The 15,652-nt window shown below is 37.8% G+C and overlaps 1 protein-coding gene across 7 annotated transcripts in view; it reads right to left on the bottom strand.

Annotated features, from left to right (window-relative positions):
• Nucleotides 1-15,652, bottom strand: part of sez6b (seizure related 6 homolog b) — a 169,500-nt gene that overhangs the window by 152,799 nt on the left and 1,049 nt on the right. For 2 of the 7 annotated variants that reach the window (XM_043221524.1, XM_043221525.1), the window contains exon 1: nt 1,749-2,154. The exons of 2 other annotated variants lie outside the window; for them this stretch is intronic. In XM_043221524.1, coding sequence (XP_043077459.1) covers nt 1,749-1,833 — 85 coding nt within the window. In that variant the 5' untranslated portion in view covers nt 1,834-2,154. Of the gene's footprint in view, nt 1-1,748; nt 2,155-5,703; nt 5,707-15,652 lie in introns of those variants that run through there. 3 more of the 7 variants (XM_043221528.1, XM_043221526.1, XM_043221527.1) reach the window with 3 other exon arrangements.

Here is a 15,652-nt window from a genome sequence, read left to right as displayed (position 1 = left end):
CCTCTCAAAGCTAAAAGGTCAATGTTCCAATCACCAATACGTAATCAATACAGTGCTAAATGGAATTAGTACAGGCTGAAAAGATCGGTCCGAGACAACAGACTCAGGCTGGAAAAGCCGTGTCTCAAATATAATACGCAATTTAAATTCTGCTGCCTAAAACTAAGAAACGTCACATTCGAAAATGAAAGATTCTTCCTGAATGATGAGGGGCTTGCGAGATGATTGCTCAGCGCAGTGAGTGACGGGTGAGTAAAAGCGCCAAGGTATTCTTGAATTGGAAGTACGTCAAGAGAGAAATTATGCATAGATTAAAAAATATATAATTTGGCTGACATGCAAATCAAATTCCGGCTCAGGCTTACTTTTTAAAGGAAGATGAAACCGAACAGAACATTTACGCGGAAAATTGAGTGCTGCGCATCTCTCAGAAGTATACTGCATGGAGCAGCTCTTGACAAATAACACGGGATTATCCCTTGTATTGCTCGCAGAGCTTTTACAGTAAGACAAAAAAAGAGTGAGGGGAATTGTCAGACAAAAGCTAAAAACAACACAGAGCTCTGAGGTAGTGCACAACAGCTTTCTGGAGTGAAAATGAAGTGCAACATGGACTGCTCTGCGCCTGGTAAATGACTGTAGCAGGTTTCAGTGAGCAAAAGGCATGGCTAGCATTTAGTGTTGTATTACACGTGTATTGCATGATTTTTAATCAGTGTTTTAAAGATGAACGTGAACTTTGTAAAGCTGTAATATGATCCTCAAACCGATGCAAATCCTGAGTGCCAAATATCAGCATCGAATATTATTAGCAAGACTGTTAAAGTCCCTATGTTAAGTGACAAATATTTGATATGAAACGTGAAAGGTGTACAGAAGATATTACTCACTTACAGTGTAAATAAAATCAGGAACAAACGGGCCTACGGTTTGCATTAGAAAAGACCCATTTCATTTTAAACGGTCACCTGCATAATTATAATATTCCAAACATTGTCATTTACTTAAATGCTTCTTTTGATTACACTGCTTTCTGTTGCAATAAATTAAACAGTGTCTAACCGTTTTTAAATAAGTTCACTTCACATAAAATGCATTTTACAATGGCCTGTGAAGGTGGAGATCACTGAAAGCTTATCTCACTTCTAAACCACTAAATAAATAAAGTCCCTTTAGCTTCAACACACCGTGATCACCAAATTAAAAACCTGTTGAACCTCAAACTTTCTAGCTGGTTCGACGTGATCACTTTTAATATACCCATCAGATCAATCTACAAACAGAGCTTGTGTACCAACTTTACATCGCATTCAACTGAACGGCAACTTGCAGCCATTACGCAAGAAAAACGGGAAATATAAACGAGCGACCGAAACACAGATATCCGGCTCGAATAAAATGAACACAAGGCTGTATAGAAATACAAAAGAGCGTGGACATAGATAATACAGTCAGGCGCGGTGCTTTATCGCAATCACGCCGACGACTTTGTGACTTGCGAGTGGATCTGTTGTGAAACGCGTGATGAGAAACACATTTCCGCTCGCGCGAAAGCGAAGTATTGGCGGAACGTCTCAAATAAACCTCCTCGGCGCAGATCTGCTGGAGTTTTTTTTCCTCCGCCAACAAATGTACAATACAGTGAGAAACGGGTCTACCCGTCGGGGTCTGCGCGTACCCTCTTCCGCCAATCGCGTGGACGCCCGAACAAGTATCAATTGTTTAGAATTATAAATACAAATCCTTACCTTGCCCTCGTGCCATCCACACGCTGGAAAATACGGCCACAATCAGAATGACCATGTTTGGTTTGTAATTTCTTGTCGAGTTCATGCTCGCGGCAGTGGGCTCCTATCACAGAATACGTCCTCGCATTAAAAGACTTTCCGAATAATTAAAGAGGAGCAGGAGGCAAACGTTCGGCGCCGCGAGGAACAAGGTCGCCGCGCGAGACGGGGAGCTCTGCTCGGGTTTGTAATTGTGAACGGAGGAGAGCCAGAGAATGTTCAATTTCTGTCAGCACCTCTCAGACTGAGTCGAGCCGTTTCAGCACCGCGGACAGCTCCTAGCGTCGGCAACTGGAACAACTTCAGGCTTCGCGCAAAGTTTGTACCGTACATAATCTAATAGTGCCCTCGATTAAATGGCTCGAGCGTTACCATTTGTGTTTCATTTCAACTGCTGGCCGAAGGGAAAGGAGGAAGTGGTCGACCGTGCTCCATAAGACCAAAGCGCTCGGATTCAACGGGTTGCTCTAGTGCACGCCTATTAGACTAGTCAAAAATATTTGCACTCAAAAATAAATACACTTTTCATGTGAAATAAGTGTTTTGTGTAACGAAAGTCTTGCTTATATATATATATATTCTAGGGACTCGAGTAATACAGAGTACATACGTGTAACTTGTCTAGAGAAAAATGCGGAAGTGTGGTGAAAGAGACTGCCAAATGTTTTGATTTTTATTTTACAATAAATAATAACGTACTAAAAAAATCTATCAAAATATAAGCATCACTTAAACTATAAAGTTGCTTTTTATGGGACAAGAAAAGCATTAAATGGTTTTGAAGTGTAGGTTTAAATACACATATTGCGTTCAAAAGTTTGGGGTAATCTTATTGACCCTAACTTTTGAATGGTATATATATTTTTACTTGTTTAACACCTCTACTATATTAAAGAAATTAACGATTTTATTCAGCAAGGATGCACTAAATTGATCATGAGCAAAGGTGTAACAAAATAATAATAATAATAATTATGTTCACATTTCAAACAAATGCTGTTCTTTTGCCCTCTCCATTCATCAAAGAATACAAAAAAAGGAATCAGGCTGATGATACACAGGGAAACTTTTTGTGCAATGTTGCCATCAATGGGCAACCAGGTGAGACAGGGCCCACTGTGACTGTTTTAAAGAATCCAGAAAGCTGTTACACATTCTCAGCGGGAAAGTGCCCAAGCAAAAATTCCTCAAAAAATTGCCCCATGTATCATCACTCTCACAGTTTCCACAAAAATATTAGGCAGCACAACTGGCATTAATAATTGTCACACCAAATGGCATGCAAGAATCATTTCTGAAAGATCATTTGACAATAAAGATGTTGCAATTCAGCTTTGCATTTATTAAAGAAATGAATTACATTTTATTTCATATAAAGAATACAGTGATTTTATTTACAAAATGCTCCATAATATTATTGTTTTCGAGTCAAATAAATGGAGCCTTTAAAGAATCTTTCAAAAACATAAAAACTGACCTCAAACATTTGAATGAATGATATTCATATATATATATATATATATATATATATATATATATATATATATATATATATATATATATATATATATATATATATATATATATATATATGTATGTATGAAAGATGTCAGATACTTAAACCTTTTTATCACTGAGAAAGTTTAGTTTAGGTCAAACTGTGCAATTCTACAAAAACATCATCTTCATGTTATATTCAAGACTCAAAAATCCATATATTTTGACCTTTCTATGAAAGGTCAGGTTTTGTTCAGGTCAGAAAGAGTAATTCCAAGAAACATCTTAAATGTTCATTATTTACAGTAGAAATATCGATAAAAAAACAACAACATACTTTTGCCTTGAAAACAATGCCTGCTTAAAATAAAAAGCATTCAAAGTGTAAGAAAAAGCATTTAAGTATTTACCTGATGGTTACACAGATGGTTAGACCTTTAAACAATAACTTTCCAATTATAGCAACATCACATCTATTTGCAACAGAGCCACTGTAAAACTTTTTTGTTGTTTTGCTGCAGTCATTCCCTCTGGAATGGGGCATTCTGGTGAATAAAAACATCTAATTAAAATCAAACCGCCTCCATTTATAGCGATCATTTAACGGAATCTAGAGAGGAAAAAGGAATAATGAAAATCTCAAAACTTGCCTCTCCTAAAAATTACCCATACAATGACCTGCTCATCAGTTCCCAGTATTTGCACACCACAAAGAACTAAATGGTAAGGAAAGAGCAACACTCATGAAATATACATGAGGTGAGACAGAGGACTTTGTGGCAATAATATAGAAATGTTAAGTGATGCCGCGGAGTCCAAGAGTTATGAACGTTAACCACCAAATGTTAATGCAGTCTTCATCTGCCGGCCATTATTGGAATTATAGGAAGCCATCATCACCTTTTCATTCCACCATATTTCCCCTGGAGCCTGCTCGTGTTTATGTGGAAATGTTCTCTCTGCTTAATAATTACTATTCCAAGCTCCGTGGTGAGACTGAAACTGGTAATTATAATTGTGCACCACAAAAGTAAGAATGCTGAATTTACAACCTATTTAGACAACAAACTTAAGCAGAGGATGATTGATTTCTTGATTGGAGCGGCACAGTCTTAACCAGCTACACTGTCTGTTTGAATGCAGATGTTTTACAAGAACGGGGTTATTCCCCTGAAGCTAGACTGGGCCGGGGTTCACTGAAGCATTAAGGTTGCCTGTGCCTACAAGCCAGTATCCTGAGGTTAAATCATCTCTGCGTGTCAATGCTTAAAGTTACAATTCTGGCATATATTAACCATTCTTATTTTGGCCCAAACCTGTATGAATCTTTTATTCTGTGTATCAGAAAGAAAGTTATTTAAAAAAAAAAAAAAAAGTAACTGTTTTTGATTATAAAATAAAGCTCAACAGGGTCCAAGACCCCACTGACTTCAATTTCATGGACAAAATGCTTCAAAATATAATCTCTTGCAAAAAAAACATGCATATACAGTGGTTTATACTTGTCGTTCAATTCTCCTCGCTCTTTTGGACCTTTGGTTGGTCTAGTTTTAATACTGAACCTACAAAGCATAAGGTATAAGTCTATAGTCATAACCTGATTGGACAGCTTTTATGACCTATATCTTATAAATTTACCAAACATCAAAAACAGTGCTGCTGGCCTTAATGCACTTATTATACGTATTTACAAGGGTCGTTTTTTCCAGCTTATAACACAAAGAACTAATAAAATGTGTAAAGAAGTCAAAACAGATCTAGGAATTCCTCTAATGCACAGATCACAACTTTGACATCCTGTCCTGTTTCGACTCCAGAGTCTATTATTTGGAAGCCCGCTCAACCTGTTAAGTGTAAGCACACCCTTGTACCACGAACTTACTTTACAACCATTTCAAAAGTACGTTCTACATTATGAATCTGTGTAGTGAACTTCAGTTGTACTTCATTTACACATTAATTACGAACACTTTGATTGTTACGGTTTTCATGTACTGTTTTCTAAAAAGTGGAAATTTCGATATGCTATTCACGTACTATTTTATTTAAAAAAAAAAGCAAAACTGGGAATTCAGACATACTCTTTTCATGTACTGTTTAATAAAAAACTGGGATTTTGGACATACTACTCTTTTCATGTACTAATGTTTGCCGAAATAGAATACGAATACGCATATTCGAAGGTAGGGAAAATAATAGATTAAAAAGACTTAATAACATATGAATCAAACCACAACACAATATTTTACCATGCACACATAAAATGTTCTAAATAATTCTGTCTGAACTGCAGGATAATATAGAGCAGTAAGAACCTTTTACATGTTCTTTTCATATAAAAGATTTATTGGTGTAGTATTTCATTCATATGATTTGCTATGGTAAGCTCTTAAGGCATGTGCTGAAAAATTAAACTCACCTGCTGTATAAGCGTATAAGTCATGTCCAGATACTGAACACCATTTAAAAGCCATATAAATTAATATTTTCCCTCCTGCCATAAATCAAGAACGGCAACATTCTGCATTTATCTAAATTAACTCGAAAGTCAAACACACACACGCTAATCTCCACTTTGGACAATAATGCATGCAAATTAAATATTAAGGTCATCAAAGGGTAGCAATTCTGGGCCATCGCACGCAGCTGGAAGACAAGAAAAGGTCAGGCTTTATGGGTTCTGGATGGCTTCAGGGGAGCATCAAAGCAGCTTAGAGGTTTATATTTAGTCGTAACTGTTGAATGGGGTTTTATGTCCATGCTAGAGACTGTGAGCTTTATCGAAATGGAAAGATCCTCATCAAATGCGCAAACTAATGTGGGCAGCCTGTGACTTATTTAGCACAAGTGCGAGATGCAAGTTCTCTCCGCTCAGAAGTAATTGTCTTCGCCTGCTGTTTGCAAAAGGCTAATAACAAGAAACAGTTCAGACGGTGTCCGTATTTCAGGACCTCAGTCACGCTACTCCAAGGAATTACGCTCAGACTTGTTTTTGTAAAAAGCATGTCTGCTTCAAAGGCGGTACAGTAACTCGCGTGTGCGTAATGTAGTTTTAATAGCTGGGTCACTTGTTTCATGGTGCAAAACAATATATCTTCCTTTCAAAAAGAATTTGCTTGCTTTTTGTGATTATAGCTAAACAAATTGGAGAGTTCAGGGTTTAAACGAGTTTAATAAGAGTCTTTTCTACGCCGCTGAGCCAACCCAGATAGGATGTGGGCCTCATTTCCTGCCTGCTCATCGCCTGCCAATCACCCTGTCATTCAGGGGCAAGGTCTGAAAACAGCTTAAACACCTCCTACTGTTTGCAAAAAAGACAAGCCGGCACCAAAGGAATGAGAGACGCTTGACAATTCCCTTTTTCTGAACTAAAAATCACAGATAAAAAAAAAATACAATAGATGCAAATCAAATTATTTACAGAACAACTCGAGAGCTATTCTGACACAGATAGTGTATCTAGTTTCGTTCCTGTTCACCAAAGCTTGTCTCGACATGCTGGAAAAACAAAACCTTCATCATCCTTTTATCAGCCGGGCTGAGAAAGGCAATAATATACTTTCTACTTCAACCGTGAATGAAATCTGTGTTTCTGATCTCGCCAAATAATTGAGAACAGGATCTCGAACTGTCAATGCACCACGGTTCTATTCAATCTCAGGCGCCTGCGTTCACCGAGCAATCAACTCTCATCAAGCCTGACCACCAGATCTTTCCGTCGAAAGTTGACTGAGAGCTATTTAAATGATTTGAAATGGGCATCTTCAAACTCTTTCGCTTTATTTCATGCAAAAGCAGAGATTTCTCGTCATGGTGCCCATACATAAACTGAGCTTGTTCATGATGAGGTAATTCTTCCCGCACAAGCCATCTGGGCAAAGTCACAAAACCAAATACAAACAACAACCTAGCAATTCAAGAGCATGTTTTGTGCATTATAATACACAGTGTGATTCTTTGAAGATTTGTTCCTTCTTTACTCCATGAGAAAATGGCCTCTCTCATTGTTTATGCATCCTGTAAACAGCATTTTTTGTCGTGTGGATCCTGAGGCTGATAGAATTACATATGGAAATAATAATTACTACTACTATCTAAATATGTATTCCAGTTAATTTTGTTATAATTTGCAAAAGACTTAAAAATAGTGCTGTGAAAACAATTAATTGTGATTAATCTAAATGAAAATTTGATTTAAAATTAGATTGAAAGTTCAAGGTTGCAAAAATTCGCCACAGGAATTGATTGCATTTTACAATATATTCAAAAGAAACTGGATATATAAAATTTATTTCACATTATCACAGTTTTTATTGTATTTTTGAACAAATAAATGTAGCATTGGTGAGCAGTGTTGGGTAACACGAGTTATGTAATTAGATTACTTTTTTAAATAATTAGTCTAGTAACATACATTTTCAAATAAGTTACTATATTGACTGACAGCTCTCATGTTACCGTCATGTGGTGTTGTGTGTGCTGTGTGAACATGACACTCATCTCACCTACAATGTATTGCAATACAAATTTTCAAACTTGATGCACATGCAGGTTGCCAGATTGGCCACACCAACAGAAAAGAGCGCAGATGAATGAAACGAAGTACGCCATGTTTGCTAAAATACAATTGGGTAAACTGACAGTGGCCTTGTTTCACAAACCAAAACAGAGAGCGACATGTGGCCCTTATTCCGAATGCACATTTTCAAAGAGGAATAACTGACTTTAGCATTGTTTTTTAGATAAACAAATATGTTAATTTAGCATGTTTCTTAACCCTGCTGGTTTAGGCTGGATGTAGTTGGTTTTAGCTGGTCTCCCAGTCTGGTCAGGCTGGTTTTAGCAGTCATATTCTTGATTAAACTTGTTTTAGCTGCGCTCTCTACTGTACAGACGTAAATTTACATTCCTTCAGCCTGAGGCGTATTAATTTCATAACGCAATTAGCTACGTTTTAGGGAGTAACATAATATATTAATGAATTACTTTTAAAAGTAACTTTCCCTGACACTGTTGGTGAGTGCAAAAGACTTCTTTCAAAAATATTAAAGACTCTAACTAACCCCTTTTGTAGTGTACACTAGGACGTTAACAGTGCCTAAGGCCTCGCTTAAAGTTTTTATCAGCATATCTAAACATCATCACCTTTAGCATTCTGTACTCTCTGGTGCTTCCTACAATGCTCTGTCACAGAGTGGCCATGTCCATACAGACTGAGGCTCGACCAGTCACCACAGCTTAGACGATCTCTGCAGTGTAGCCTTGGTTGAGGTTAAAAAGCACCCACAGACCCAGCGGCCGCTCAGCCCCACAGGGCAGGGATCTATCAAGCAGTCCACCTGCATGCTCCGTCTCACACATAAATGCAAGAGCAAGCATAAAGCATCTAGCTCGAGGGGGAAATGAAAGCCTTGCACCACGGTGACATCTGTCCTAAAGAAAAATTGTAGCAAGTGGCATTTCTGTGTTTTCCGACGCCTTAAAAAAAAAAAAAAAGTCCAACAAAACACTACGAGTAGGAAATTAAATGGAGAGCAAAAAAGAAAAATCACTGAACCTGCAACTTTAGAGTACTAACGCATGTGTTTCACAGAGGTCCCGTACTTCAATATATTAATTCCTAAACTTGCTTCGCCAAGCAGAAACAGACTTCAAATCATGCTTCAGAAAATCCCTTTATCTGTCTTGCAGCTCAAAAGCTCCACAAAAAAGATCTCTGCCACTTTGAACCTGCCTAAAACAACATCGCAATTTTTTTATGAATATTTGAGAGTAATGAATTCAGGTAAAAATCCCTGGAGCTGTAAAAAGAGCGTGGAAGAGGGTACATAAAGTGCACTACATGATTGTATGTCTCAAGCCGTCAGACTCCAGCCTATACCATTGCACTGTCAGAAGACTATATTTTGCTTTTCCTCTGAGTCCCTATTTATTCAAGCAACACATCTGTGAGTAGATAGTGACCCTAAGCTTCTTACACTGCAGTCGGCAATGCACCAAGACACATAAACCTCACATCAAAAGTTAAAGGGCACCGCTCAGCAGAGCAGATAGGAGTGCCGCGGGGTGAAGGGACCAGACATGCTCTTTCTCTGCTCAGCAGATGTTGTGGTCATATTCTACAGAAGACAGAGCATCGGACTGTACCCGAAAAGTCCTCTCTGCCCCCTGGGGTCAGTCGGATCTCTATTATCTGAAGAGACTACGACAAAGCTTCCAGTGGAAATCTGGCCGTTCAAAGAGTACGACTGGTTTAGCCTTCACTGATCAACAGAAGTATGGAAGATACTGATGTATCACAAATTATTTTAAAAACCAATATGCCAAACTAACTTAAAAGGACAGTGCTGAGTTATGCTTTTAGGGTGTTTGCTTTTGTTTCCATTCATAAACAGGCATATTTTTCAATTACTGTTTCTTATTTAGTCCCGTGCTTTTAGATCACCTGTTTTTGATTCATTATCGGCACTGTCTGGGATTTGTTTTGCATTACTGCTTCATTATTTTTTCCTCTTCTCCTGCATTCCAGACTTTTCAGCTTTGTTAATGAAGAGATCCTCGATTTCCTTGCCCGCAACCAGCCTCTTACAAAAAGCTAATTAAACGGAATTACAAAAACTGTAAATAAGTAATAATAAAATGCTAAAGGAAGAAGAGCGTTCCTCGGTATCTGAGAGTCTTGCGATCCTCTGATACTGTAGTTTGTGTGAGCAGTAGGTGATTTCACCCCTGAGATGCTTCTAAACGGTGCATGGGGAGACTGTGTGTAACTGAATAATTGAAGACACTCACGCATTTCATTTAAGGATTTGGCAGCGCAGTATGTGGGATCATGTTACCTCCACTGCATTCCTCACATATAAATATACAGTCAGTACACTGTGAGTCAACTGGATACAAATTTACACTCAAGGCCCAAACATAAAAAATACATGAAGATGTATGGAAAAGAAGGGGGTGGTATAGGGGGTGGAAAGAGGTGATATCTATATATCTATTTATAGTGGATTCGCAATCTGCTGTTTTAATGTTGGGGATATAAAGAACGTGTTGGTAGAAACATAAATTAAATTCAATTCAATTAAATCCATACACGTATGTTTATTTATTTTAAGTAAAAAACAATTATTAGATGAAAAATGAAAAACAGTTACTGAAATAAGTTTAAGCTAAAAAAGTAAGAACAAAAACATTGGAAAACTTTTGTTATTGTTGATGACCAATAAATGAAAAAAACACACAGCAAAATTATTAAAAAAGAAACAAGTTCAACACATTTATAAATGCTACATTCTGAATGAAGACCAAATATTATAATAGCATAACATTAATAACATTTAATACAACTTTTTTTCAACTTTAAAACGTATTACATTCACACACCACTCAATATATCTTTTTGTTTATATATTATTGTATATCAGTCTTAACAGACAGACACAAAAAGAGAGAGAATCCTTCGGTTAAGATTCAAGGTAATCCCGTTCTCCCCGGGTGATCACCGGCACAACATTTTCTCGCAATAGCACTGCCATTTAAATTGGCACCAATGAGGCCAAGAAGAGATTAAATTGTTTAATCCTACACCAATTCATACACAGCACACAGTCAAATGAAGTCATTAGCTCTGCGTTAACAGCAGGGAAGCCAATTACAAACGGCAGCAAGAGCTCAGAGAAACATTACCTCTCGTGACTACGATCTACCACACAAAAACTCCAAATTCAATTCGGTTTATTCTCCAAAGAAAACCTGGAAAACCTAAAGCGCCCACAGTAATGCAGCCACTCTAATGCATTATTTATAGGTCTTAAGTTATTCATTAGACAAGACTGGGCACTATCCCATACTGTAGGTGTGGAGGACCATGAATATTAACAAGGGAGACTTGATATTTAAACATGGCGTGGAATAAATCGCTGCAAGTAAATGCCAAGTAAATAGCAGAGCACGTTAGTTACAGTGTGCTGCAGCTTGCCAATGCCTGTTGTTATTCTAAAGCGTGACCTTTCCATTGCAAGATTGCTACTTCTTTCTCTTGGTTTTTTGAAACACTTTGGGAGTTAAAAAAAGAGAGACATTAATAAATAAAATTATGAATAAAAAACGAGCAGACCCAGGCTGAGTTATTTCTTCGCACTCAAACAGCAACAATAGGCTCGGGCGTTAGAGCTGTAGGTCCACATGTTAGCCAAGTCAATGTCCTAAAAGTGATGGAACGATGGCCTCATATTTATAGAGTGCAACTGTCAGATTCCGGAAGTAGAAATCTCTTTCATTTTCTCAATAGGGCAATTCATTTTTAACAGTAACACATAAACCTGGTGTCAGATACAAGGTTTTTAACGGATGGTTTTTGCTTTTGACAAAAACACAAGAAGACATTACTTCAAATTATTTAAGAAGTCATAATTTCATAGCACTTTAAAAACTACATTATCCATGATTTTGCTAAGTAATCTGCACCAATCAGAGACCTAGAAGAAGCAAACTGGGCCAAAAAAGTTATTTAGTGTCAGCCCACTATAATACATAATTTAGATACATATCAACATAAATTGCATTTCTTGTTTCTTTATACAATCATGGTCAAAAATATTGACACCAGATATTATGAAATACATGTTTTACACATTGGCCACAATTAATAGCACCCTTTTATTTAATACTTCTTGAAACCTCCATTTGCCAGTTTAACAGCTATCATTTTTCTCCTGTAAGGCCTGATGAGGTTAAAAAATACCTGAGAAGAGATCAGAGACCATTACTTCGTCTAGAATCACTCCAGACCCTTTACAGCTCCATGTTGGTGCTTCTTCTCTTCAGTTCATCTCAATCATTTTGTACAGGGTTCAGGTCAGAGAAATGGAATGGTCATAGCAGAAGCTTGATTTTTGTGCTTTGACATGTTTTTGATGGGGTTTTTTGGATTATTGTGCGGTTGGAAAATCCAAACATGGCCCATTATTAGATTTGAGTCACTTGATTTTTTTTCTACTGGTATTTGATAGAATCTGTGATGCCACATGTCTGAACAAGATGTCCAGGACCTCCAGCAGAGATATAGGCCCACAACATCAAAAATACAGCTGTATATTTCATTGTACACATGGGGTAGTTTTTATCCCTGTGCTCACCAAACCCATCTTGAGAGTTTTGCTGCTAAAAAAGCACATTTTCTAGCTTCATCTGACCATAAAAGCCAGTTCCATTTGAAGTTCCAGTCTCTAACTGAATATGCTGGAGATTTTAAATGAGCAAGGAATTTGTCTTGCAACCTTCCCAAACAATGTGGTGTAGTGCTGTTTACAGTTTTTTTAAAGGTTTTCTGACCCAGAGACTCAACTATTTTCTGTAATTCTCCAGCTGTGGTCCTTGGAGAGTTACTCGAACTCTCCTTCTCACCCTGCATCAGGACAATATAGACTCTTCCATACAGTTTCGTAACATTTTATTTTAATTGGAAATTCTTAATTATGGTGGAAATGAGAATTTTCACTGCTCCAGCACTTTTCTTAAAGCCACTTACTAATTTGTGGAGCTCAATTATCTTTTATTGCACATCAGAAATAAATTATTATTTTTCCTCATTGTGATGGACGATCAAGGGAATTTACGCTTTTCTTCTTTAAAAGTAGTCTTGTGCATTCGTCTTTTTAAAATCAATTTTTTGGCTTCCAAATGAAAGCTTGTGTTTCAACTCATGGCTGGCTGGTTTGGTTCAAGGTTAAATAAAGGTTTTGTTTTTTTTTGGAAATCCCAATGGGAAAAATACTTTCAGAACCAAGTCCGCTGAAAAAAATAGCACAGATGTAGAAATACAGATACGTGCAGAATAAGCCCCTATAGCACTATTTAGTTTTGGTCAACAAATGTTTTCCTGTCCCTGCATGGAATTTGCTTTTACCTTTCCACGGAGCTAAGAAAATGCAGCAATTCCCTGATGAGTTCACATCGCTAGAAGTGGTGTGACAGCACTTTTATCCCACAGGCAGTAAAATCTTTGCAGCATCGTTTTCTCCACTCAAATAGTTATTGATGTTGAGACATGGTGATGTTCATGAGATTGTCCTGACACTGCAGTTTAAACACTGCTGTACAGCCAGGCAGTAAACCCTTAAAATGCTTAAGAGGCCTGTCATACATCATGTCGTGGGAGACTGTACGTGCCTATGCCACAAAAAGGCCTTTCAGGAAATAAACTTTCACTGCCTACAGATGGTGATTCTGGGGTCCCAGCAAGGCCTTGGCTCATAAAGAGCATGAGGCACCATCTTATTTCACTAGCTGTGTTTTCGCCCAGCTGTGGGCTCAGTCAGCGGGCTTTACGGTCACCGATGTAATTATACAGCAGCTTAGCAGCTCAAACAATGAAACAGCCTGTTCACCATTTACAGCCTCCCAACTCCCACTCATAAAATAATATGCCAAAATCAATAAGCTTCCAGATATGTCTCGGAAGGCTGATACATCTCGGCGAGAGCACCGGTCTGATGGAGCACAAATCCAGCCTAACAAGCTGAGGGGGAAGAGAGGGGTTAATTGGGATGTTGGAGCCGTCCTTCAAAAAGCTGGAGAGCGAACAGAATCAACCGAAGATGAATGAGACTGAGGGGGTGTCTTGATCAAGCCGAGACGGCATGACAACACAATAGCTCTCTGTCAGATGTACGTCCTTCTGCCACAAGTTTCCCAGTTACAGGCAGCCAATCATAATTATGTAGGCTAAATAAATATCTCTAATATTTGGAAATCAAATCAGATCTGATTATATGCATTAGTCAAGCATTGTCGTATTAGCAGGGTAAAGCATTTTCCATACCTGCCATACAATTAAAGTCTTTCCACTTCACAAGACGTTAACTGATTAAGTCATGTTCATTACTTGTGAATTACTGCGATGTTTTTAATAGGTGGTTTGGACCCATTTACTGCATTTATTTTTGGGTGAACTGTTAAATCATTAAAATAAGCTATAGCTTCAGTAAACCTGTTTGCATACTAAACACAAAAAGCACTCTACCAGCATTTCTGTGGGGAAGATCAGACTACATCTGTCCGTGACAGGCCTCGGCGGCAGGGGGGCAGGACCATCTGACCCTCTCAGACCTGACCATCACAGGATCCATCTGCTCGGCCTGCGACTGACTCCACAGTACCATGTCACACACATAGGAACCCAGTCACAACCCTGCCAGACACAGCACTCTCTCTTTGTTTCGGCCTGTTCTCATATTTATCTGCTCAAGCACACTTACAAAACAAAATAAATGCATAATACATAAATACATAACACGAATGACCCACTTACTATTACCTTACCTCATGTCACCTGTCCCTTCTAACTTTCAACTCTCTTCCGTTGACCTGATTGATTGCGCTAAAACAAAATTCATTAGCAATATTACTAACAGTCAGTATTTATTGCTCAAAAGTACCAAATTTAAACAGTTTCTTGTTTGTCAACAAACGACTGCAAAGCAAAACAAACTTTTAACAAATCATCATGCCAGCCATATTTGATATATATTGCATTGTTAAGTGTATTAAACAAAAATTGGAAAAAACTGGATTGCATCTTTTCACGCAGAATTGATGCTTAAAATATGACCCAGCCACTTCCACACTATTACAAGAGTATCCTACTGGTCCACGGACAATACTTTAAAACATTGATCTTTAAAAAACTTTAGTTAATGTTGTCACGTAACAGATCTTTTTCACAAGAAAGGCCACTAATCTTAGACAACTGAATCCAGATAATGTTAGTTAAATCTAATTCTCAAATTCGCATAAAAGAATCAATTTAGCCAAATCTGAAATCTTTTAAATCATCTTAGATGTAATAAGCTACGTACGAAGAACGGGCCCCTGCTCCGAGCTACATCAAACAAACGCTAATGCCGCGCAAACTCGCTTCTGTTTATAATCCGAGAGGCAATGAATACAGCCAAGCAATACAAGCAAACAGTTATTTAAATGTCATGATAATTACTGCAGGGCAGTTAAAACAAATCATACGACTGAACAGAGAACTTCTCTTTTGGAACCGAAAAGTGAGCTGAGCCAACATGCAACCACAAACATACCTTGTAGCCTACTGGAAATATGTTAAGGATATGCTTTTATTATATTTTAATCAATGTAACACACGCACGGCATGATTTGGAAATGTTGGTTTAAGTATTAAACGGCAGCACTAGGCTATACCCAGGGCTGGACTGGGGTTCTGTTTTAGCTCTGGACAAACCTGGCCGATTCATTTCTCATGAAAGTTTTGCTAGGTTACACAGCCTTAAATTGGACTAAATAAATAAATAAAAAAGGACAGAAGCAAATAATGATAGATATCACTGAATTCTTAATAA

Source organism: Puntigrus tetrazona, chromosome 21 (assembly GCF_018831695.1).
Source record: "Puntigrus tetrazona isolate hp1 chromosome 21, ASM1883169v1, whole genome shotgun sequence".
NCBI lineage: Eukaryota > Metazoa > Chordata > Actinopteri > Cypriniformes > Cyprinidae > Puntigrus > Puntigrus tetrazona.
The sequence above is the reverse complement of the archived record's forward strand: the minus strand, read 5'-3'. Positions and strand labels throughout refer to the sequence as shown.